Source organism: Dermacentor variabilis, chromosome 5, assembly GCF_050947875.1.
Source record: "Dermacentor variabilis isolate Ectoservices chromosome 5, ASM5094787v1, whole genome shotgun sequence".
In the NCBI taxonomy this organism is placed as follows: Eukaryota; Metazoa; Arthropoda; class Arachnida; order Ixodida; family Ixodidae; genus Dermacentor; species Dermacentor variabilis.
In genome coordinates, this window is record NC_134572.1 from 132,800,177 (window position 1) to 132,824,239 (window position 24,063).

Consider the following 24,063-nt stretch of genomic DNA (forward strand, 5'->3'; position numbering starts at 1 on the left):
TCTTGCGAGCCGAATTCAACGTCGAGGGTAACTTGTGACTTGTTTATTTTTGCTAAGAATGATTACATCCGCGTTGTTTTGAGTTTGGGCATCAACCGTCAATCAGACTATTTCAATCCTATAATTGCGTATTTTTTTTTGCAGGTTATCCGGTGCACCTTGGTTGGCGTCTACGACAACTACTGACGTAAGGTGAGCCTTTTAGACTCAAATGAGAAGCGGATCAGGGGAAGCCTATAATAACTGTGGGTGCTTGTTTTGCTTATATTTTATTTGAGCGCCCATAGGCTGAGAAGGATTAGGAGGGAGGCGCTTGTTCTCTCGCTACTCGTCTTCGCATTTCCATGCCGCGGCCGGGAAGAAAAATGCTGACCGAAGCGCACTTTGAAGAGAGGAAGTATAAACGCGCAAGAGGGACCTGCAGACGTTGCTATGCATGCACTCTAAAAATTTGGAAGACAACTCACCCAGTAGTTGAAGATGATGAAACGTTGTTGTTCCAGCGCGGCTTTCACGATACATTATGCGATTCATGCAAACCATTGTCACCCCCCAAGTCGCCCAGAAGGCATTGTCTTTCATCGACTTCCACTAAACGTTGAATTGGCATCCAGCATCCATCTGCTGATTTGTAGCTCTGCTGTGTTAAAAAAACTTCAGCCGACCAAGTTCCAGACGGTACCACCTGCATTGTCTTCGATAGGACATGTTTATGTTCGGAAGTAAATCTCCTTGGCTCAAAAAAACATTGGAGGACGCTTAAGCTTCGCCTTCAAGAGTGGAACGCGACAGCGTTCCCGTCGACCCGCCAAGGGGTGTAAGACAATGGGCTACGGCGCAGCGACTACGCGCCCCGCATCGGACGCGGTGAGCGTCGAGCAACGCAGCGTTCGGCGCGACAACGAAATGTGCGCCTGAGCAAGCGACGCACGCCTGAGCCTTAGAAACAGCTCGTATCTAAGGCAACACCGCGTTCACTAGAGGCGCTTTTGTACCGCTTTGAAGCGTCGAACTCGTGGCTCAGTGGTAACGTCTCCGTCTCACACTCCGGAGACCCTGGTTCGATTCCCACCCAGCCCATCTTGGAAGTTGCTTTTTATTTATGAAGTGCCTGCCGTGATTTATCACTCACGGCCAACGCCGCGGACGCCGACGCCGACACCGACGCCGACGACACCGGCTTTTCTGCGACACGAGCTCCTTAACGCTATCGCGTTAAAACAAAGGCATGCGTCGCCTGAATGCGTGTGAGGCATGTGCTCCGTACGCGACATCTGCGCCCCAAGACAGGCTCATACGGGTCATAGGACATGCTCCTTGCATAGTCGTGCGCCTTAACAAATCGGTGTTTTTTCCCCTACTAATTCCCGATGTGTCGTGCATTGATTGATTGATTGCCCGAATGACGAATTACAGTCGCTGAGCCGCAACCACGATGGCTGTTCCATTAAGAAGTTACGCCAGGTCAATAAATAAATGAATGAATTAACCAATAAACCGGCCAATAACATCTTGATTGATTGATTGATTGATTGATACAATTAATCAATCCGTCGAACGATCGATCAATATCTATTTCAGATAACATGCGAACCCAAAGCTATGGCGTACTGCTTCTGATCCCGAGGTCGCAGTTTCGGTTTCCAGGTGCATTCTGATAGGGGCGAAATGCAATTTCGCTTCTATTGATATATAGATTGGGTGCACCTTAATGAATGCCAGGCTGCCAAAATTAATCAGGCGCCCTCCACTACGGCATCTCTCAATGTTTTTGGATGTTAAAATCAATGACTACTAAAGCAACGGGTTCTATGTGTGTCGTCGTAATGGAAGGCTCCTGTTTACTTTTGACCCCTAATTTCTTTGTGACATGCTACCTAAGAAGACAAGAGTTTTGACTGCGCTTCCTGCGGAATATGGTGACCACAGTGAGAAATCGAACCCGTGACCTCGTGCTCAGACGACGCCACGACATCGTCCTCATGACGTTGTCAGGAGCCAACGCTGTTAAACTGATCAAATTGTTCCTTTACATGATGAATATGCCATCTTCGCATCAGCATCATTCATGTAAGTTTCTTTGTGTGATTCCTACATCTGGTTTACTACCATGGGTGCTCGTCGAATCTAATGGCACGTCACACATGTATTGCTTTTCATTCTTTGAAGTTCATTTTCTGTTGATATGTTTTTTTTTTCTTCATTGTTATGACTAGTTGCTCGAATGGAAACAATTAAGTTTCGGACCTTTCATGAGATATAGTATAATTATCCCGGCATTTCGGGGTTAAAGCGCTCAAATTAGTGTCTGACAAACGCTAATTCATGTCGCCTCTATCATGGGCAAACTTATCAGAAAAGCCCGACAGGCTTGTGCTATGCAAAACAAGGAAGAACAAATAATGTCACGGTCTACGCGAATGTCGGCAGCTACGAAATGGTGGAGCTTTCCGTTTTAGCTAACTGTATATTTCACACTAATCGTACTTAGTTATGCTTAAAAAATCCGTGTTTAGTATACGCGACGTCCTACGTAAGGTACGTGCGTTTTATGTTTCGTTCAGACCCCGTGTACTTCGGATCTGCACAGCATGGCACTTCTATCACTGGGTCAGTCGCGCGGCTCTTTTTTTCGTCTATTAATTTTTGTTTGTATCATGCGCTCTGAATTAGTAAATTAAATCGTAGGATTGAACCGTCCCGAAACTGCGCCATTGTTTATAGCGCCGATAGTTGAATACCCAAGATTAAATTCTGACCAACCGCGGGGAGCTGTAAATCCAGATACACTGGGGATTCTGGCACCGCGCCCCGATCGGTATGCGGCCGCCATCGCCGGCATCGAACCTGCGACCTGATTGATGCTCCGCGGCAAAACGCCTTATCCACTGAGAAACCGCGTTAAGTACTAACGAATTAAGGTTTGCAGTCGAGGCACCCTATTTATGTACAGACTACTGGCTCCATCTCACGGCCGTCAGCCGCATGATGCCTGGGCAGCACGGGGGGGGGGGGGGGAATAAATGATATGTTCACGTGAAAAACGTCGCTCTAATTGCTCTCGTACTTTTGCGTGCATTGCCCGCTCTCGGTCACTGGTGGCACATCCTCGCCCTGCCTCTTTGCGGACACACGCATGCACTCAGAACGACTCCCCGCATGCACACGCGAGCTCCTCTTGTGTACTTTTCACTGAGCGCACGTATAGCGGTCGGAGTTTCGCTTCTTGCGCGCGTGAAGGAGGAAGAGCGATAAAGAGAGAGGCACACACACACTGTTCTGGCCCTCAGACACGAGTTCCGCAAGGCCTAGCGTCAGGCAGTGCCAACAGCGGCAGCCCCGGAAGGTCCGTAGACTGCGGCGAAGACTCGCGCCTGCCGCAAGAAGAAGGAAGGGCGCGCGCGGCGTTGATAAATAGTCTGCTCGTCGACATAGTAGTCAACTTCATATGTCTTTCTTTCCCCTTCGCCTTTGTACTACAGCGGTCGCGCGCGCAAGCCAGGGCGAAACGGGAGCCCAGTATTCTTGTCTGTCGGCTTGCGACCCTGCTCGCCGTCTCCTTCTCGCCCTCGGTGAGCTATCTTGCTCGCCGCGGAGAGCTCGGCCCCGTCACTCTGTCCCGTCGACGAGACAGAAGATAGTTTCTTCTGCCGGGGCGCTTTTCTGTCCACGGCCCGGAGGGTGGGTTGGGGGGGGGGGGTGCGGACTCCCTCTGCCTGCGCCAGCCAAGCGCCCTTCATCCACCGCGCGGGCCGCCGCAGATGAGACAAATCGCGTTCTTGCGCGCGCCAAAGCAAAGCGGTACATGCGGACGGCGACAGTTGTTAAATGGGCTCCCGACTATTTGGTATGCGTCCCGCGCGCGCAATCCCGCACGCGGGCACGGGCGCTTGCGGCGCGTGGCATCTTGGATATGCTCCCCATCCTCGCCCACACACACACGCACACCCCGTGCTCGCGAGTCGCTATATGTTTCGAGGGCGGACCTGCGCGGTTGGCGTACCTGAAGGGCCGCACTTTGTTCGGCCCCCTTTTTTTTTATTTCTTTCACTTTGCTCCGCGTCTGTCGTGGGAATATACGCCCGTACGCGTCGCGACGCGAAACCAACTTTCTCCCCTTTCACGCTACTGCAGAACTGCGCCTTTCTCGCAGGAGACTATGCAGCAAAAGCCGACCGGCATCGCGTTTAGTGCGAAACGTGTAGGTAGGTGGGTGCATACGTTGGAAGAGGGAGAGGTACACGCGCCAGACGTCTCTCTCGTGATTGTTGTTCATCCCTCGGACAGCCTTCGGGACCTGTGAACTACACACAGCGCTAGGCGCGCTCTGCGCTACATCAAAACGAACATCATCCATGGACGCGGGTATGTGTAGGTGGCGTGGCGCCTAAGTTTTGCGAGGAAGACTTTGCTGGCTTTTTTCGGAGGCAGGAGGTAGACGTGCCAGAGCAAACGCCACGTGGAATGCGAGTAGGCGTGTAGTGTGTTCGCGCATTTCTTTAGCTATGTATATGACTGTGGTCGCGGAAGTCGCGTGGAATCAACGGTTGATTCCGCGCGACTTCCACGGATATGGTCGCTATAGCCGCGGGATTGTTGGACTGACGACATAATACCGTAGACGTGTCGTTCTACAGCCCATTTCTTCGACACTTTGCCGAATTATTTCACATCACTAGTTTCGCCTGGCCTCTTAGCGCTGAAAGGTGGCATTAATTAGCAATAAATCGCTATCAGGGCGTTCGCTGACATGTTTGAATGTTTGACCCAGGAGATGTGCCGGCGCTTACTTTGTATTTCGGGTGCCTCTATTCTATAAAGCTACTATACATTTATATATAGTAAAGGTATAGCAAAAATACTGTTATAGTAAAAATGACGCAGTTAAGCTACCAAAGTCACGCACTGCTTTCATGCTATCGATCAGCTTTACTCGAACTACGAACGCGTGCAATCTCATTCTGATTGCTTCTTCCTCTTTTTCTTTGAGCATAGATTTTGCGTATTTGCGAATCTTTGTCCCCGTTATCACCGAAATCGGTCCCTCAGCAAGGCGGTTGACAAAAAAAAGAATGGAATTGGATGAAAAGAATACTTACACAATGCGAATCCTGAAGTTTGCACAGTGCCTAATATCATCATCCGTTCATCAGAATAATATTCTGATGAACGGCCAGTTCATCAGAATATTATTACATACGCAGCTGGGTCGTTGTTCTTGCGTTCAGCGCTTGTGTACGGCCCTTTAGATTAATCCCCGAGCACCTCATCCTTTGCAATTAAACCGAGGTTTTCATGACCGATTGCTTAAAGGGCGGCACCTACACTGTAAACGAAAATAAACCCACCTGGGAGTTTTTAGGAGGTGATGTGCCCTAAAACCTCCCCTCTCAAATATTTACTCCGATGTATGGGAGCAAAACAGCGCCATCCCCTCGTTTCACTCCGCTGGCTAGCTGCGGGAGTATTAAGGCGACATGACGCGATTTTACTCCGCTTAAAAACCTTGTTCTCCCGTGAAACTCCGACAGGGAGTTTTAAAAAACTCCCCTCCGCCGATACAGGTTGGTCACGTGGTGCTTCCCATGAGGCTGTGCGCCTCGCCAGCGACCGGGCGCGTTCGGCGGAGCGGGCAGTGCTCATGGCTGACGGTTTGTTTACGTCTGTGAAGTGTCGTTCCGTGACGGCGTTTCGTCAATCTGTTTCCCGTATTTCCTTCGAGAAAGTGTTATAGGCATGCCTGAAGCTCACTGTATCTTAGCATCAAGTACATTAGCTGTGATCGCTTTGCTGACAACGATGATTGCAAGAACCACGTTTTCAAGTGCGGAAAAAGGCTTAGGTATACCTCGAAGCTGCTCACTGGCTCGTGATGTCGGCTCACGTTCTGGCTGTGTTTTCGTGCTGCGTCACCCTGTCTTGTGTTCTTCAGTACGTGAAATGCGACTTCTATGTCCTTTTGAGTACATGCTGACAACGTCCAGTGTAGTGTTTGAAAGGACCGCGTAGCAATGGCAACAGTAGCCACTGTTCGAGCGACGACATCCGTGCTAGTCGCGCCTGAATGGCGTAACCCAAGTTCGTTGCGGTGCTGTGTTGCCAGTGAGAAAGACCGGAGTGCAAGCAACTGTTTTTATGTATCTGTGAACGGATATCCTCGCCCGAAGAAAAACGGTAGGACATAAGTATGCGTACTGAAAATAAAGCTTCTTATTGAGCGATGTGAATCGAATTGTTATCGCGTATATATGTTTTGGTCACGTCATTGCTTCCTATATTGCATTGACATTACGCTCTATCCGAGACACTGATTTAGACGCATGCCTGCTGGCTCCGAGTTTAGGGATTCACTCGACAGATCAGCGATGTAGCTCCTTTTCGCAACCGAGACAGATTGCTCGGACGCAGAGCAAGTAGTGCGGTGTATAAAATGTATGACTGTGCATTTCTCGGTGTTATGTCGGCTGCTGCGGGTCATGCTCAAACGTAATAATTTCTTGCTACGCTACCACTATATCGCAAAAATTTAATTTTGCTATGCAACACATGCACTTACATTTTTCTTGCTTACTGTAACTAACGCACTACTTTTTGGCCGCGAACGCCGGCAGTGTGCGAAGTCGCTTCAGCACTCACAGAATGGCATGATAATTTTGAAAAATTACGCCATTAACTTTTTCTCTCTCACTATTTTGAATTAACAGTTTTGTGTTGCTTAAGGTATTCTGTTAATTTCAGAGAGAGAGATCTCGTATGAACGAGCATGTGAGTCGTAATTCTGAAAACAGCACAGCTGCTCCCTAGGCGGTTTCGAGGCACACAATATCGTGGCTATATATACTGGCACCGTTGCTTCTTGAGTATCGCGTGTACGTGTGATGTCTTTCAAATTTCTGCATTGGGCGTTTCTGAAATGTTTATGTAGGTCATGATATATGTGCTTTCATTGACTTGTTCCGTCGAATTCGACGCGGTCTCGTGTGCATATTTCGAAATTTGACCAGCAGCCTCTGCATGTAAACATGTTCGCGCAAACTCACGCGATGGCTCTTTTTATACTCCCGTTGCACCTCGAAAAAACTCCGTCAATAGCAAAGCAAAAAATAAAGAAAGTACAGAAAAAACTCCCATAATACCACGCGAAAATTCCGCTCGTACGGAGTAAAAATTCTACTCCGATCATACGGAGCAAAAAAAAACTCCGAACCGGGGGGTCGCTATAGGACAAGCAGTATACTCCCACCTCGGAGTTATTTCCGTTTACAGTGTACCCACCGAGTTCATTCCCAATGTGCTGTTGTTGCGCCTGCCGCTGCTACGACCCACCAAAGGTACCACCCCTTTCTTTCGTTGCTATACACACCTTTCCCGAGCTCAGCGGGCGGCATAAATTATTCTTTTCTTAAGAGAAGTAAGTGGAACGCAAATGCATTTTGTCGGACAGCTTGAAAATCAACATTTCGAAATGGTGCAGCCTTGAGAATTCGTTCCAAGTAGATACGCCTTGTGAACTTACCGAATATAATTCGTAGATTTAAATAGGTGCCCTAAAATAATTCAATAAATAGCTGGTTGGAGAAAAATGTTTATTATTTTGAATTTTGAATTCTGGAACTAATGGCTGCCTCATCGAGTGATTTAGATCAAGGGTTAGAATTTTGCTATGTGCCACAGGCAGTCTTTAAATAATTTCGACCTGTCAAAAGATAAACACCCGGTATATCATAGGTGCATTCGTGTGACTCAGGCTATAGATGTTACTTATAGATACGCGATCATACATGTAGTATACGTCATTCGGCTGTGAGAACCGTCGTTATCGCACGGCCTAAGACGCCAATTGGTGATACGGCCAAAATTGGTCAGAGAGTGCTGCTTTATTGGAGCAACCGTAAGCTGCATTCTCCATAAATTCGAGAAGCTATGCACATTTCAACGTGATAAATTTAGTGTAGATAGCCCTAACACTCTCTCATGCTCTCAGTTATCAGGCCAGAGCGATTGTGGACAGTTGGGTTCACCCTACCGAGTGCTTGGCTGCTCTGTGCTCGCCCTCAGTCGTCTAATTCGGGCATCTACAGAGGCGTTTATTTAGTATTGGAGTTATCTATACCCTCAGATGACCCCGACTCTACAGCAACAGCGCCCAGCTCCTGCAGCAAGCGTTCCGGCACGGGACATTTTGCGACCCGACAACGCCGGAACTTGAAGCGACTTTTCCAGTGCCCCGTGTGCACATATCGCCATTCTTCGGTGGGGCAACCGAACATCTGACTCCACTTGAAGAAACGAGTGTCGTTGTCAGTGCTACTTAGATAAAGTTCGCAGTTAGGAACACTTTTTTTTTCTCTCTTACACCCTGCCGCTTATGTTATCGCACAGTCCTCGTACATTTTTATTGAGCGGCCGGGAGCTTTCTCTCGCGTGCCGTATATACTGCTCTCGCGTATATCGGGAGCCGACAAAGCCCGCTTTTGAATCGCGTCTGCGCTGCTGGCGCTCTTTAGCATATATCCCGGAGCGAGCTCGTCACTATACACCCGCTCCGCCCATCTTCCTCCGCCACCACCGCCTTGGGCAACGTTATCCTTTGTTTCCTACTCGTGGCATATCCACGGGGGAAAAAGAAGAAAGAAAGAAGGCGTGTTCGTAAAGCCGCGCGTTCCTCTTTCTCGCTTGAGCCCGAAGAAAAAAGACGAAAGAGAAAAAAATCAGCGCGCAGCTCAGAATCAGCACCCCTTGGTAGAGAAGAGCGCAAAACTCGCTTAAAAGGGCTTAAAAACCTACTACAGCTTCAGGGATCCTGCTGAGGATCACGAGGAACTTGCGCTCATGAGATGACACGGGCATGCGAGGGCCCGCGTTGGTTGGGGTGAGGCCTTCCGCTGCCGTCGCGGGCCCCAGTGCTATATGGCAGCAGTGTTCTACGCTGGGGCTGTGGGTGGAGAAGTAAAGGGAAAAAGAAAAGAAAAATAGTAGAAGTTTTAGCCTTCTCCCCTCCTTCCCTTCAACCTTTTGTTATGTTCGCCCGCCTAGTCCTCCACTCGGGTGGAAAAGACGAGAAATTTAAGCGAATAAACGAAAGAGACGAAAGAAGTGGAAGGAAGGAAAAAAAAAAGTCTGCCGATGTCTTCTCCGGGAGAAATTAAACAATGAAGAGCGTTGACGAAGAGGAACAGAGCGAGCAGACTCGGCGCACTCGCAGGAGAGTTTACTTTTCTTCGAAGCAAGAAGGCTACATTAAAAACTGTTTGAAGAAGAAAAAAAGATTGGTAGGGAAGGCGGTATGGAAGAGGAGCTGTATGCGGGAATGAGCTTGATGCGAGCGAAATTGAAAGGGAAGATGAGAGTGCCCAGATCGAAACAGAGCGCGGCTTCAAAGGGGAGACTGCGGGTTTCAGGGCAGAAGCACAGCAGACACGCAGCGCAGGAGCGAACAAAAATAAAGAAGGGGGAGGGGGAGGGGGAGGTGTACAGAAGGAAAGAGGACGGTTAAATAAGAGGTGGTGAAGAGCTTGCGCGCGAGAATATAGGGATGGTACGAGGATGGAAGGACGCGCATGCCAGATCGGAAAGGAGGTCCCGGAGACACGCCGGAAAGAAGAGGGGAGGGGAGAAGAGGAAAGGCGCGCCAACGGCACACAGAGAATAACAGAGATAGCATGGGCAGGCCGGATCACACACTAAGAAAAAAAGGAGTATCTCTTACTCTTTTCGGAGAGTCTGGACTCGCCACGTATACGACACACTTTGTGGGAGACACGCGAACACTCTTTCGGAAGAGAGTCCCGAGACTATCTGTGCTCGATACAAGGTGGTTACGTGACTCCACACCCAATAGTCATGCACACTCTCTTGTAGTAGTCTTCTAACCCTCTCAAAAGGGTCACACGACTATTGCTGAGGGAGTCCGTTAACTATTCTGCATGAGTCAGACGACTCAAGATAAAGGGTCACATGACCGCTGCTGAAGGATTCGGGTAACAATTCTTGATGAGTCTGATGACTCCAGCAGTGTGTGTCAAGTTACCCTTAGTGCGTGGTGCAGGACTCTTGCAGATAGAGTAAAATAACTAATCCATGTAAGTCGTTCGACTCTCGGATGGCAGTGTCGAGCCGCTTTTCAATATGTGTCACCAACTTTTGCTGTAAGTACACACGACTACAGCTAGTTCTCAAGATGACTACTGTAAAAAGACAACATATAAGAAAGAACCCATAGCAAACTTGCCAAAAAGGACATGGCAGGTTAGCAACAAAAAGTTAAAATTTCATCACCGTTTGTCGTCTTCTGGAAAATTCAAATGTATTAGCACAGAATCACCATGAAAGCAAGACAGTTCTCATTACTATTAAACTGGAATCAATAGCCAACCATGCAAAACAGTCTTAAATAAACATCCAATATGTAGCCTGCAGGTGCATATGCATGACACTGCAATGCAACTCAGAACCATAATGAGACCCCAAAATATTATGTAACTCATGTAGAAGTTCAATCCAGCACTGCACAAGTCTCTAATGTCAAAACATTTATAAGTTAAACCTATTTCACTGTTCTTCGAGACGTGTTTTTATTTAGAACTTTTTAACATTTTAAGCACGCAAGCTACACATAATAAATAAAAAAGGCTGCACTTATGTACAAAGGAGACCCAGATAATCAAGTGCAATAAAAACAATATTCCAACTTAGATTACATAATCTATGCATTATACTATGCTTGCTGAAAACAACTGGTTGGCAATTGATAATCCAATCTAACAGTAAAAAGAGCTGTCTTACCTTATGGTACTCTTGTTGGCACTTTTCCCCCACAACATGTGCGTGTTAGCGTCAGTTGAAAATTGATCTGAAAAATACCACATTAAAAAGTTGTGCATCAATTTTATTCTGTCATACAACATGCAACAGTGTATAAAAGCTTCACAACAGATAATATTACAAAAATAGATACAGCAACATTTATACTAATTGTTTATTTATGTTGACAAACATACTTTTCCAAGACGAAGCTTAACAGCTGACACAGACAATTTCACAGATTGCAATAACCACTAATACAAAACTTGCCATAATGCAAACACGCTGACAAAATATGTAACACAGGTCGCTGTATTTTGTTACGGCAAAGATAGCACATGAATAATGAGGACAAGGGAGGAAGCAGAACATATAAACAAACTATACCCAGCTGCATGCACGCAGCTGTAACAATACACATTGTGCACCAAGATCCAAAAGAAACAAAGAGGAAGATGTGAGGAAGGCTTTTTTTACTCATCACAAGTTATCCTGTAAGAGCAGATTATGCACTGGCTGTAATCTACCCTCGGCACATACGTAAATAAGTTACATTAGGTGCCACATTTACAAATCACTCATATGATGTTCTTGTGATTGTCGTTATTCCGATTTTTAACTTGGAAAGCATGACTGAGTTACGTAAAGCCTCCCAACGGCTTGGCACATATACAGAAAGAAGTGTTTCTATAAACACTGGAGGTCATGGAAGTATGACTGACCTCTTTTAATTCTTTTGTCTTTGTCTTTATGATTATCTACCACAGTAGTCTTTTGTAGAGTGAAACACATCCAGATAATACGCTGTGGGCAACAAAGTGTGAATACCTGTTCTTGATATCTACCTTTCTCTGGTGTCCCGCTAAGGTAAGATTGGTGCAAAAAATTGTCTTCCCAATGTATGCGTTCCCACAAAACAAAACAGGAGCAGATGATAGGCCACATTAATGCTGCGCGAAATAACACATCTGTTCTTAACTTACCACTGTCATTCCAATCTGGTGCGATTTTCTGCTTTGTTGTGTACTCTAGCACAGGTGCTACGCAGTTCACTTGGTGCCCAAAGCAACTCTCACACCATAGCATGATGTAAATTTTGTTTTTCAAATTCTAAGCGAAACTCGGGTTATGGGGGACAATTGCAAACTTACAGTTTTGCTTTGTATTTTCATTATGTTGTAGAGCAGGGTAGAAAGCAAGAACAGATATTTATAATTTGGGTTCCCACTGTGCATTGCATGGATATGTTTCAATGAATGATACAAGTCTAACATATCAGTAACTGGGAATATTGTATGTAATTGAAATTTTGCGATTCCCAGTGAAGAAACAGTTTTGACAATATGTACCAAGGCAACTAGGTCACTCATGCTCACAAAGGAAACAAAATAAAAACAAGCAAGATTACAAGAAGTTCGAACTTGCAACCTGAGGTGAGACACCTCACATGGCTGATTTATCTATTTACTGAGCATAAATTACATCTGGCGCATAATCTGCTTGTACAAGATGACAAACAAGTTACTCTTGCTTTCTCTCTGGGGCATTTGGCTCTTTTGAACACATGCACATTGTGTGGCACAGCTGTGTGGATGTAGCTGGGCACAGCTGTTAATCAGCATCAATCTGTTTTTATGGTCCTGTACTATTATTGTTGTAATTTATAATTAGCAAATAGCCTAACTATTGGGTTGATAAGCTCCATTTTAAACAAAACATACTGACAGATTTCCCTGTTTATCGCTAACAAAGAGATGGGTACATCATTTCAGATTTCAAGAAAGAGCTGTGGAACAGAACAAATGCCGAGGACAGAAAATCTACAGACCAATACCTTTTTTATTAAATGCCATGTACTAGCCCTTTCTGCAACGAATACCATTATTACCAAAAATTGTAGTCTGAAAAAATAATTGGGAAATATTTACAAGAAAGTGCACATAAAAATATTTTGCCACTATGTAGGACATAACTAAAAAACACCAGCTATACAAAAACCAATGACAATTCAAATCTACATATGAATGGCAGTATATTCAAACCTCTAGTACAAATAATGAAAAAGAGTTGTTTCCAGAAGCATTTCCCCTTAATAAGTGGGTGTTAGTGTTTCTACAAAAGGGTTAGAAAATGCCTTCAGGCATACCATAGGGAGTTTTATAAATAGCACGTGCACGCGTCTGCCTAAAAAGCCCCACGCCCTGCTTGTATTCCTTAGTCATTTTTCTGCATTCTGTTGTATGTCACCGTTTGGATCCCTTAACACTGAGTGCGCAAAACCAAAAAACAGCCTATTAATACACTGAATTTTTAGCCTGTAAAGGGGTTGCGTGGCAATGGGGGCAGCCAACTCTAGTGTGAGAACAAACAAATATTTGTTCTCGCGTTAGTGAAACCAGTCAAAATATAATCTCACAAATTTGGAAATGAATGCGCAAAGAACCTTGCTGACTGTCACATTATTGTCCCGAACAAGATCTTTTGGTGTTTACAATTCCTAGTTTAATTCACTTACCTCTAGTAAATGGGCTCTGACCTAGAATACTCAGTGTAGGAGACTAACCAAGGCCTAGAAGCCAATGTTTAAATCTGAAATAAAGACATTCGTCCGCCGACCACATGGCACTGCTTCGTTATCAGAAGAAGCATGCATCCATGGACATATAGTCTGTAAAATTATTTATACATGATCTGTAGCGTTAATCTTGCATTAACAAATTCTGAAAATTAGGAAATACATCTGCTATTTAAAGCACTGCTGTAAACCTGTGTGTTTGAAAAATGCAATACTCAAAAGGTGTAATTTAACCAATGTGTGCATGAAACCTATGCTGCCTTTGACATTCGTCAGTGTGGCAAATAAGCACTGAGAAATGCCAAGGGTATCATAGCTTTTATGTCTCAAACTTTGCATGCGAGTACCACTGGTATCTTTGCAGCGAAAAAAAGCCACATTACTACCAGACTTTTGAGGGGAACCCATGTTTCTCTAGTTTTTAATATTTTCTTTCTTGTGCTCTTATATCCTTGAGTATTTCAAAAATAACGGGTGCTTGAAATAAGTACTCCATATTGCTCTTAAATTTATCCTGCACCAGAGCCCATGTTATGTTAAATTTCTTGAACACATTGCAGTGCTGTAGGTTATCAAAGGAAGAAAAAATACCGTAAGTTTGCATTTTAGCCTTCTGTACAACAAGAATTAAGAACCTATCAATTACATCCACAAGTACAAAAGAACTATGAGAAACGGGGCATAAAGACGGGTATACATTATAATAGCAGGAGTTGATGGTGAGAACTCTGCGAGAAAGGAACTATTAAAAACTAGGTGTAAGAAACATATGAATTATAATAATAGAAATATTTGCAAAGAATTTGAAGAGACAAATAGAATGTCTGTTCAAATCACTCCACCCCAACATTCATCCATGGTTCGATAAGTAATCGATAAGATAAGAAACAGCTGGTGATGCTGTTTGGATAGATGGAAACTGAGGTACAGCTGTGAAATAGACGGAACACGTAGAGGGGTCACCAAGTGTTGCGCGCTGGTTGCACAGCAGGTTTCCTTGATCTCCGGACTCACTCGACACTGATGCATTGAGCCTGGTTATATGTAGTTCGCAAGAGGCCTGGCCCGAGTATGTGGCATGGCTTGGGTAAAATTTCAAGGCAACCTGAAAAACACAGATCCAAATATATAAGCACCAAAATATTCTGCACCATAGGGCAAATCTGAAGTTTACCATCTGCACATAGCAGATGATGAAAACAGATACAAGCCACCAGACTCAAGGTATATAAACGTGCAAAAGTGTAAATGAATGTGAAGAGCTGCTTGTAGGATGGAATCCTTCATTTTGTCTTTTCTAGATCAATAATAGTATCTTAACATAAAGTCAAGTGTACACGACCCTCCCTATTTGTGTGAGTAGGCTATTCCATGCCAGCTGTTCCAACCTGGCACACGACCACTTGGAATTCCTTTTTGAAAACTGGGGGCCCTTCAATATAGAACAAATCTCAATTTCACGCAATACTTAAAGCAAAAAAAATTTTACTGGCGTAAACACTGTCACATTTTGTGTAACGCACCAAACTATGCATGATAAAATGGCATAGCCAAAAAAATTGGTTCCTTCATTAAGAGGGCCAAATTTTTAACGACATTGAAGAGAGGCCTTACACCAAGAACTTGACTGCTTATTAGCCACTGCTCACTTTATTATGGCCGATTAAAATGGACCAAATGGCTTATTAACTTTATTTTCACAAAAGTGACCTACAGCAAAAGCTGTAAGTTTATGTAATCCATGTGTTTAGGACTTGTGCTGTGTGCAAGAACTGGTTTCAGAAAGATACATTATGCAGCAGAGCAGAGAGAGGAGGATGAACTTGGGAAAGAAGTCAGTTTTGGTGTACGTTAATCGGCCTACTTACCTTTGAGGCAGCCCTAGTAAATTTATGCCAAATACCATGCATGAGAGTACACTGTATTGTTTTTAAATTGGTAAAGCTTTATCAAAGTAGTTCTTGTGTTACGCAAGAAAACAATTTTACAATTGGTCCCTTGTAGTTTCAAAATTTGCATCGCGTTTCGTCTAATACACACAGCCTCTTGGAAGCTAAGACAAAATGCATAGACTTGACCATCCCTGCACAGACAGAAGGCGAGTCTAAACTGCTTCGAAGTTACTTCTTTCATTGCTGAGTGGCTACAAGCCAGTTCACTCAAAAAGACGTCGCTTAATTGCAGGTATTTACCTGAATATTTCTGTCTGCTGTCAGCCTACTTGGCATCATCACTAAGGCTGCCAACTCCCTAGTGGACGTGGTCGGGGCATGGTGGTGGCACGATGCAGTGGCAGAAGCCGCCAAAGGCTCCCAACTCCCTAGTGGACGTAGTCGGGAAAGGGTGGTGGTAGGACGCAGGGGTAGGAGCCGCCAGAGTGTACCTGCAACAAATTTGCACAAACATTCTTAGTTCTACCACGTCACGATTTACAATAAAAATTTTGCTGTCTGTGTAACATGGCTACCAATACAAATAAAGGCAAACAGTTAGGTCCTACTAGACAACTATAACCCCGACAAAAAAGAAACGGTACTTATAGGGACACTAAAGTGAAACAATAAAACAGTTTAGACTAATGAAGCATTGTTTGAGAACCCTGCAGGCAGTCATTTCAAAAAAATAGTTTATTAGATGAGAACATGAAGGTCCAAGTATCAGTATTTGAATTTCGCGCCGAAACCCCAGCGCCGGTACGTCAGCGTGACATCAGGGATTCTAAAGCATCTTTTCGCATTTGGGCTGTGTTGGCTGAATAAAGGTTCCCGAAACTTCCCATGTTTATTATTTGGTTCCTTTAGAACCCAATGTAGTCAATCTGTACCGCTATATATAATTAGTAGGCCCTAGAAGATGCCATCAAAATCCAAGACATCACAGCCCCCAGGTGCGGGAACTTAAGTAGGTGTCGCCACCTGTATTTCGTTCCTGCGCTTTTCATGGCTTGCCCAACGTCTTATTGTTGTAAGAGTGGTGTTTTTGGTGTTGTAGAACGGTAATTTACTGATGCAGAAGAAATCATTTATCACTTTAGTGTCCCTTTAAGCTTATGAAAATCCAAACAATGAAAAAAAATGTGCAACCGATTTGTGCATGGAAGCTTGGTTGAAGTGATCTGCTAGTCAACTGCAAGCCTGCCACCTTAAAATGTCATTGTAAATTTCTTTACATGCATTATGTAACCTGCATTAATACAAGTTTAAAATCTCTTAAGATAAGTAAATCACCAAGCTAATTCAGTTAACGAATTCCAGTGGTCGTTAATGCAACAAAGTGCAAGCTCGGAATGAAGCTGGCCAAACTGGGCAGTGAAAAATAACAATGTGGTTCTCTACATCTTGTTTTTCTGGCTTTCACTTTAGCATTGGAATATACAAGAATTTTGACATTCCTGATATTTCACCCTGTTAATTTCTATTCCATAATGCATAATACTTGAGCAAGAGCAATACTGCTTTCTTTTAACCGTAAATAGTGATAGAACAAGAAAATTCACTGGAGCCAACGTTTTGAGAAAGATCTCCTGTTTGTCGAAACATTGGCTCCAGCGATGCTCCTTGTTCTACGGCTCTTCATCATGTCAAGTCTGTCTTCCTGTGTACCTCTGTACTTTCAATGTTATGTCAATGAAATTGTAATAACAGATCATTAGTAAGTGCAGCTGCTGAGGAATTTGGGCTTGTTGGTAGATAACAACAGAGTAACTGCGCAACATAGAGATACGGACAAAGGAGGCTTGTGTGTGTTGTCTTCTCCAACCATGTCTCCCCTTTTGGCAATTAATCTGTCTCAATGTATAACTATTACCCTTTGCACAATAATACTAAAATGCATAAAGACAGGAAAGTGGACACAAAAATTACAACAGATAGCATCATATGCTAATGAGATATGCAAAAGTGCCTGCTACAATGTCTCACCCATAACGTGCTGTATAAGATGGCGACTTCTGGCTGTTGCCATTTCTTGAATACCTAAAATAAGATACATATCAAAATTATAAAAATACACAGTACTACAGGAGTAGCCGAGGACATAACGCATTGTTTAGTACAACAAGTGAAACTAAACTCTGATACACGGCAGACGAAATTTCCTTTATTAAGTTAGTAGAAAAATACACCACACTTCATTTCATTCAATACTGTCAGCATTTCTTGGTACAAAAAAATGTATTTCTGCATGGAAGCAGCAAAATAATAAATGGCCTTCTACTTTTACAAAATATGCTGCAGCGATTAAGCCAACTACAGCTGTATATACTTAAAATTGTTGTATGCACATTACAATAGCCAAGACAGGATAACTTTGGGTTCATATGCAGCTCACTGGAAGGTACAACTTTGCAATCAACTCATTTCTGCTTGGCAAATATACGCAGTAACATAAAACTACAAATAAAAGGAACCTTTTTTCATAAAACACCGGACTCGATATAAAAAATCCAGTAGCAATATTACAATTTCACCACATAACACAGCAAGGTTTTGTAAGCCTAGTAGGATTTACTATATAAATGTTGCAGCAAGTTCATGCTTTTAAATATTTACAAGCGTGAAAATAATGATTACGTAAACATAATACATTATATATAGGCTTAGATTGTGAGCTAATGTGTTTTCTACTTACAGCCAAATGCACATGAAATTTGTTCTGTTTCAGCGCTTTTAAAGCGCTGTGTCTGTTCGCTTGAGCAGGCAGCCGCTTTACCGCTCTTAAAATATCTGTGCTCCCACATCGCCTGACACTGCCATACAGCGTTGTAGCGCTTTTATTATTCGCCGTAATATACCTAAAGCGCTAGTAAATCTTCAGAATACACAAGCTGTCTTTTCGACTACCTGTCTTCGCCAGCGAAAGTCACACTGGTGCGAGTAATGTATCTACACATCCAGTTACGCAGTACTTGATATTCTACGGATTTTTCGATGCGACAGGCCACTCGTCACTAGAGTCGTTAAGAACGGTGTTTCTCCTGGCAGTACAGCTTTGCAATAATTTCAGATGTTCTCCTGAGGCTTCCGTCTGCCAGTAGTATTTTCGCATACATACGCGCACGCATGCCTAAGAAACGTCTGTGAACTGCCAAGAGAAACGTGGCGCAAAATGTAGCCATACCGGAAAGGCCGAGTACGCGCCGTTTGTAAACTCGGAACAAAAGCTGATATGCTTACCTGAGACGTTAAGAGAAATGTGGCACAGGTCACTCCCCGCTGGTAGTCGTTCGTATGCATCTGGTCGTCTCTGTCCGTTGCGATCTCCCATATCACAATGAAAGATGCAATGCAAACCGCAGCACTTCGGGCGCTTGTAACGGTCCGGCGAGCTGCGCTTGCTCGATGTCGGCAAAGACGACATCGGCGACACGCTGCTGCTGGCGGCGGTCCCCCTCGTTGCAATCACACAGCACGGACAGAAGCTCCCACCGTAACTTGCCGCAACGCCTGGTTGCAGTCGCCCCTAACGCAGCGATTTCAGAACCACTCAACGACAACGTACTCGCGCGTGATGCAGCGCAACTGTAAAATGGCGTCATGCTACTGACGGCTTCGGCTTTGGATCATTTTGTATCTGCACAACTGAGCAAAACAGTTGCGCTAGTTTCGGTTTTGTTTCCTCGCGTTGAGATAAAAACTGTTTTGCTCACTGATAATTTGACGTCACTTAAGTAATGTTCACGAATGAAACAGCCATGATTTTAACACGCGTCTTGAAATACCCGCTACGTTCACTTGGCAGAAGCAAAATTTGCTCTTCCGAGTGTGGTTGCGTATGAAATCTATCGTTGGGCTGTCGGAGCGTGCTCGAAGTGTGAAGACGCGGCGTAATTGTCCTTAATTTGCTTAGATATAACGGTGCGGCTGCCCTTGATTTCTGTCGAGTGCAGTTTACTCTGATGTAAGGTAGAACTACAAAGCCGCCCATGTTACTGAATGATCTAGTGCACCTGAAGCTGCCAGAACTCCGGTATTTCCTCCACAAGTTCTTGCGACTGTGTGCCGCTGTCACCAAATGCGAGCGTAGTCATTTGGCGGAGATTTAGCAACACATTTTCTAGAACTATAGTTCACCGCTCTATCACGACATGGAGAAGCAGCGTGGTTGGTACTTAGTAAAATTTTTTATTTATTGCGAATTTTGCGATAGCAATTATATGGATACAACCGCCGAAATATATCTGTCGGTGTTGCCGTGAGCTTACGTATATAGTCAAGTGCGATAAGATCCTATCCTGCGCCGTTGGCTGTGCGCGTTAAAGGAAGTGTACGAGAGTTAGCCGAGACGTATAGTGCCTGGATGGGTGTCCCAAGTATCTATAGGTGGTCACGTGATAAAACGCGCGCAAGCCGGGGAAAGGAGGCGCTGGTTTAGCACGCACCTCCTCTGGCCGTTGCTCCAGCCCGGCCTGGCGCCACTCTCGCTCTGTCTTGGCGATAATTTCCGATGGGTGCAAAGCGGAGGAGAGGGGGGGAGAGGGGGAGGGCGCTTTTATAGCGCCATTTCAAGTTTCGGAGACGCTTTGAAGGACGAGGCAGCAGAAGCGTTCTGTCCGCTCTGTTCGCGCCCTTCATCACGCCGACGCTGTGACAGCGAGTGTTCGCGGCCATTGAATGAGATCTATTCATGTTTGCACGCGCGCGCGTGACCCCATGCTTGCTAATTTACGGAGTAAGCGATTGTTTATCGCACTTTATTCAGGCGATGAAACTACGAACCTTGGTTCGTGCAGTTGTTCGTGCAGTGGTTCATGCAGCATTGGGGGGAAACTGCTACACTTTTGTTTTTACATTTCTAGGGGGTTCAAAAGCAGTGCTGCGTACGCTAATGTTTGTTTCTGGTCGCGGAACGCAACGCACTGCGGTAGCCCAGTGGCTGCGGTGGCCCAGCTCGAGGTCGCGGGTCCAATCACAACCGCAGCAGTCGCATTCCAATGGGGGCATAATGCGAAAACGCGCGTATACTGTGCATTCCGTGCACATTTAAATAACCCGAGCTGCTGAAAATAAATCTGCAGTTTTCCATTACCGTGCGCCTTATAACAAGATCTTGATTTTGGAACCTAAGTCCTCAAAATTTAATTTTACGTAGCGCAATTACATTTACAATCGGCACTGCTGAGTGCGCCTACTGAACTTGTTATCTCGTTGCAGTGCTCTCTTTAGTAGCCAATGCTTTTTTTTTAGATTTACTTATGGTCAGAATCCAGTGTGACAAATTCGGGTATTCCGTAGTATAGAAGCCAGCTATCACTTAAGTGTGTGAGATATTAACAAACATGTTCAAGGAAAATCGATATTTGGAGTTCGATGTAATTGCAGAACATGACAAGGACGAAAGAATGATACACCGCATTACAACCAGGACAGGAACCCGAGGGCCTGCCTAAAACAGAAGACGTTATCTGGTATTTCTTTTCCTGCATTTTAATCTTTCTCTCGCCACACTCATCTCGAATATCAGAGGAGTCGCGATCTTCCACGACGACTCTTCGCGTGATATTAAGAGTCAAACGACCCATACACAAATGTTGACTCTTGTTTTGTGACTCTACCCGCGCGAAAATGGGTCTTCGTAAGAAAAAAGAGAGTCAAGTTGCCGTGACTCACTTTTTACTCTCTTTTTTCTTAGAGTGCAGGACCATTCTTCTTGGTCTTGCTCTGCCGGAACCACGCACTGGAGGTCGTCCCCGACAAATGCGCGGCGGATTGCAATGGCAAGCCTCGTGGCAAGCACAGAAATACGTATATACTATATACGCGACGAGTGCAGTGACATTTGTTTTGTGACTCAGATGTACGTACACGTGTGCGCTTAGATCCGGGACGCAGTATTAAACGAGGCTTTCGAGCCATTCTTGTGGCAGCGAGTAGTGTTATGTGTACACTCTGATTTTGAGGAGAATCGCCGCATCACAAGAAAGTTTGATGTTCCTGCGTCTGTCGGCAGTGGAAGGTGTGGGTTGTCTGTATACTTGGCACAGCCCCTGTTTGTTTTCGGTACACTTTTAGAAGACCTATGGGACGCATTCCTCTTTGCGAGGGAGTATTTTAGCTTGGTGAAAGTTTGGCTCAAATGACCTCTCTCTCTGTTCGAGTCCGTGGCAGAAGAAAGCTTCGAAACAGGAAGCTGGGTTCGCAAGCCAGCTGTGACAGCGAGCATTGCCGAAGAACTGCATAGATGCGTACTGCCTCTTTATACGTATATAGCACTCCGCGCTATCCGCTTTTCTTTGCGATCACCGTCTTCTGGAGAAGTGCTTTTGGCTTACTTGTTTGTCCAGGCGAGTATTCTCCGCAGAGTGGTTTCCTGCGGACGAACTCCCTGAATAGATGTCACATCACTGTGTAGGTGAAAGTATACGCCACAATGTTGAAATCGGCGGATCTCACGCATATGTGGGAATCAGAGACAAGCTGATCTTTCTTTGTAGTTTACTGAAATCACTTCTCTTTCTTCACATCTATGTAGCTCAGCGCTCCTGGCTAAGTGTGTGTTCTGGTTCCACGTTGTTCCCTTGACTTCCTTTGACAGACTCGGCTGAATTGGTTGCTGATTTCTTCACTTCTGTGTACTTGCTATTTAAGGCGAAGGTTATTATTATTATTCCTATTTTCTTGCCAGTTCGTCCCATTTTCTGGGTTCCGGCTGCCGACTGCTGTTTCATACTATTGGCTGACACCGGGTGTAGTGTGTGACAGTTGATGTAGTTAAGCGCGAGTGTAAGTTCTGACACCAACACATGCATCGTCGTCGTGCCAACGTCGTCATTTTGTTGCCTTCGTGCCATTGGGATGATTTCTTGGTGGTCCTGTTGTCGCCGTCATGCTCCCGCTGTTTTAACTCTGTCGTCGTCATTATGTTGTACGTCGTCATCACGCCGCCATTGTCGAGCATCTGTTGTCATACCATTGTCATTATTCCGTCATCGTCCACCATCTCATCGTCGTCATTGCGTCGACATCATACAGTAATGTCATTGGGGTCACTCCATCAGCGTCATTCTGCCGTAGTGATTCGGCTGTTGTCATCCCATCGTCATCAGGCCGTCGTCGTTATTCCAGCTTCTTCACCCCATTGTCGTCACGCCATCATCGTCACACATCCGTGTTCATTCCAGCGTTGCCACACCATCCGCGTCATGCCGTCATTGTCAAACCATTGTCATCACTTTAGAATCATCTCATTCTCCTCACACCGTCTTCCCCTTGCCATCGTCGTCGTTCCATCATCGCCATCATCATACCGTCAGCGCCACTCTACCGTCGTCATCCTGTGTTTGTCATGCGTTCTTCGTCATACCGTCATCGTCATTTCATCATTGTTATGCCCTTGTCGTCATCCTATAATCGTCATGAGATGCCTTTGTCGTCATACCATCATCATGGTCATTCTATCATTGTCATGCAATTGTAGTCATTGCGTCATAACCTGTACAGTCTTCGTCCTGACTCCATCATCGTCGTTGCGTCGTCATCTACACAGCATCGTCATGCCTTCGTGATCATTCCATTGTCATTTTTTTCGTAGTGATTCCACTGTCGTCATGCCATTGTCCCCTCATCATCATTTCATCGCAATATTGCGTCGTCATGCCGTCTTCGTCATCCCGTCGTCGTCATATCGTCGTGGTCGTTCTAATGTCGTTATGTCTTTATCGCCATACGTGGGATGCGCATGATCGAACGCCTCAAGTTAATGTTGAGCGAGGAAGTTGCGGAGGAAAATTCGTTCAATTTGATAGTAGGCTCTATACTTCCAAATGGTAGCTAAGAAGTTGAGTACAGCGTCCTCCGCTAACGGCAATGAAAGCTTTGCCAAAACTTCATTTATTAGGTGTCAGTGCCTACACAGTAGGCGGCCGCAATTTGTCCTGCTGCATGGGTACTTATAGCTGCATCCGCGATAATTTTGTGGGAATAACAAATGCACCATAAAACATCAGGCTAGTAGATTTTTCATGATGTAGCCGGTATAGGGCAACAATTTCAGCAACAGGTGTGGCTCTTTCAAATAAAGGCATTAAATAAATTCCAAACTGTGGGGCTGCACGCTCTAGCTACAAAGAATGAGGAGTAAATTACGCTCTTGTCACACGCTCTACACGTGTTCAGCGTCTGCTTACGTTAGTGGTTGGAGCACATGAATTACAAGCGCAGATACATAATTACCCGAGCGCAATAATCATGGACGGAGAAAGACGCAACAACGACAGGAATGCGACGAAATTCGTCAGGTTGAGAGTCAGCGCCGTGTCCTCGACGTGCTTGCAGCTCCAGACCGGATCGCTACCGAGCCCGAAACTGTTAAATCGCATGTACCCCGAGACATATCCGACAGATATGTGCAGAGTCTGCCGGAGGGGGACCGCAGACTACACGCACATCTTGTGGGACTGCATTAAATATCCAGAAGACGCTAACTCAAGAACACTCCCACCGCGGCTCGAGGCAGCCGCGAAGAGCTACGACCGAGACGATCAGCTCTGGGCCGTCCAGCAGGTCCTCGAGGCGCTCGAAAGGCACGGACCCAGCGAGCCGGCAACGGCGAGCGGAGACCCGCGCCGAGTAACGGCACTTTCGAGGATGACGTAGGCCCTCGTCGGGGCGCGCGAGCGCCCAACTGCAGGCATGAATAAAGTTTCTCCAATCCAATCCAATCCAATGCGCCTTTCTCTGTCCCGGATT

At 45.3% G+C, this 24,063-nt stretch overlaps 1 protein-coding gene across 2 annotated transcripts; it reads right to left on the reverse strand.

The window, feature by feature from the left end:
• Positions 1-12,829: 12,829 nt before the first annotated feature.
• Positions 12,830-18,964, reverse strand: LOC142583167 (uncharacterized). 2 transcript variants are annotated; one of them, XM_075693523.1, is made up of 4 exons: positions 18,553-18,964; positions 17,299-17,352; positions 15,571-15,761; positions 12,830-14,483 (listed from the first exon to the last, which is right to left on the reverse strand). In XM_075693523.1, the coding sequence occupies exons 1-3, from the start codon at positions 18,610-18,612 to the stop codon at positions 15,699-15,701; spliced, it is 177 nt and encodes a 58-aa protein (XP_075549638.1). In that variant the 5' UTR covers positions 18,613-18,964; the 3' UTR covers positions 12,830-14,483; positions 15,571-15,698. The 2 variants fall into 2 exon arrangements, with proteins under 2 accessions (XP_075549638.1, XP_075549637.1); XM_075693522.1 differs by lacking the exon at positions 17,299-17,352 and having other exon boundaries at positions 18,553-18,929.
• Positions 18,965-24,063: the final 5,099 nt, after the last annotated feature.

What these genes read in the sequence shown, in the direction of transcription:
- LOC142583167 (XM_075693522.1), bottom strand. Translation starts at nt 18,736, where the DNA reads ATGTCGTCTTTGCCGACATCGAGCAAGCGCAGCTCGCCGGACCGTTAC. An exon ending in CATTTCTCTTAACGTCTCAG is followed by an intron (nt 15,762 to 18,552) that starts GTAAGCATATCA and finishes AATTTGTTGCAG; the next exon opens with GTACACTCTGGCGGCTCCTA. An exon ending in CAGCAGACAGAAATATTCAG is followed by an intron (nt 14,484 to 15,570) that starts GTAAATACCTGC and finishes TGTGTTTTTCAG; the next exon opens with GTTGCCTTGAAATTTTACCC.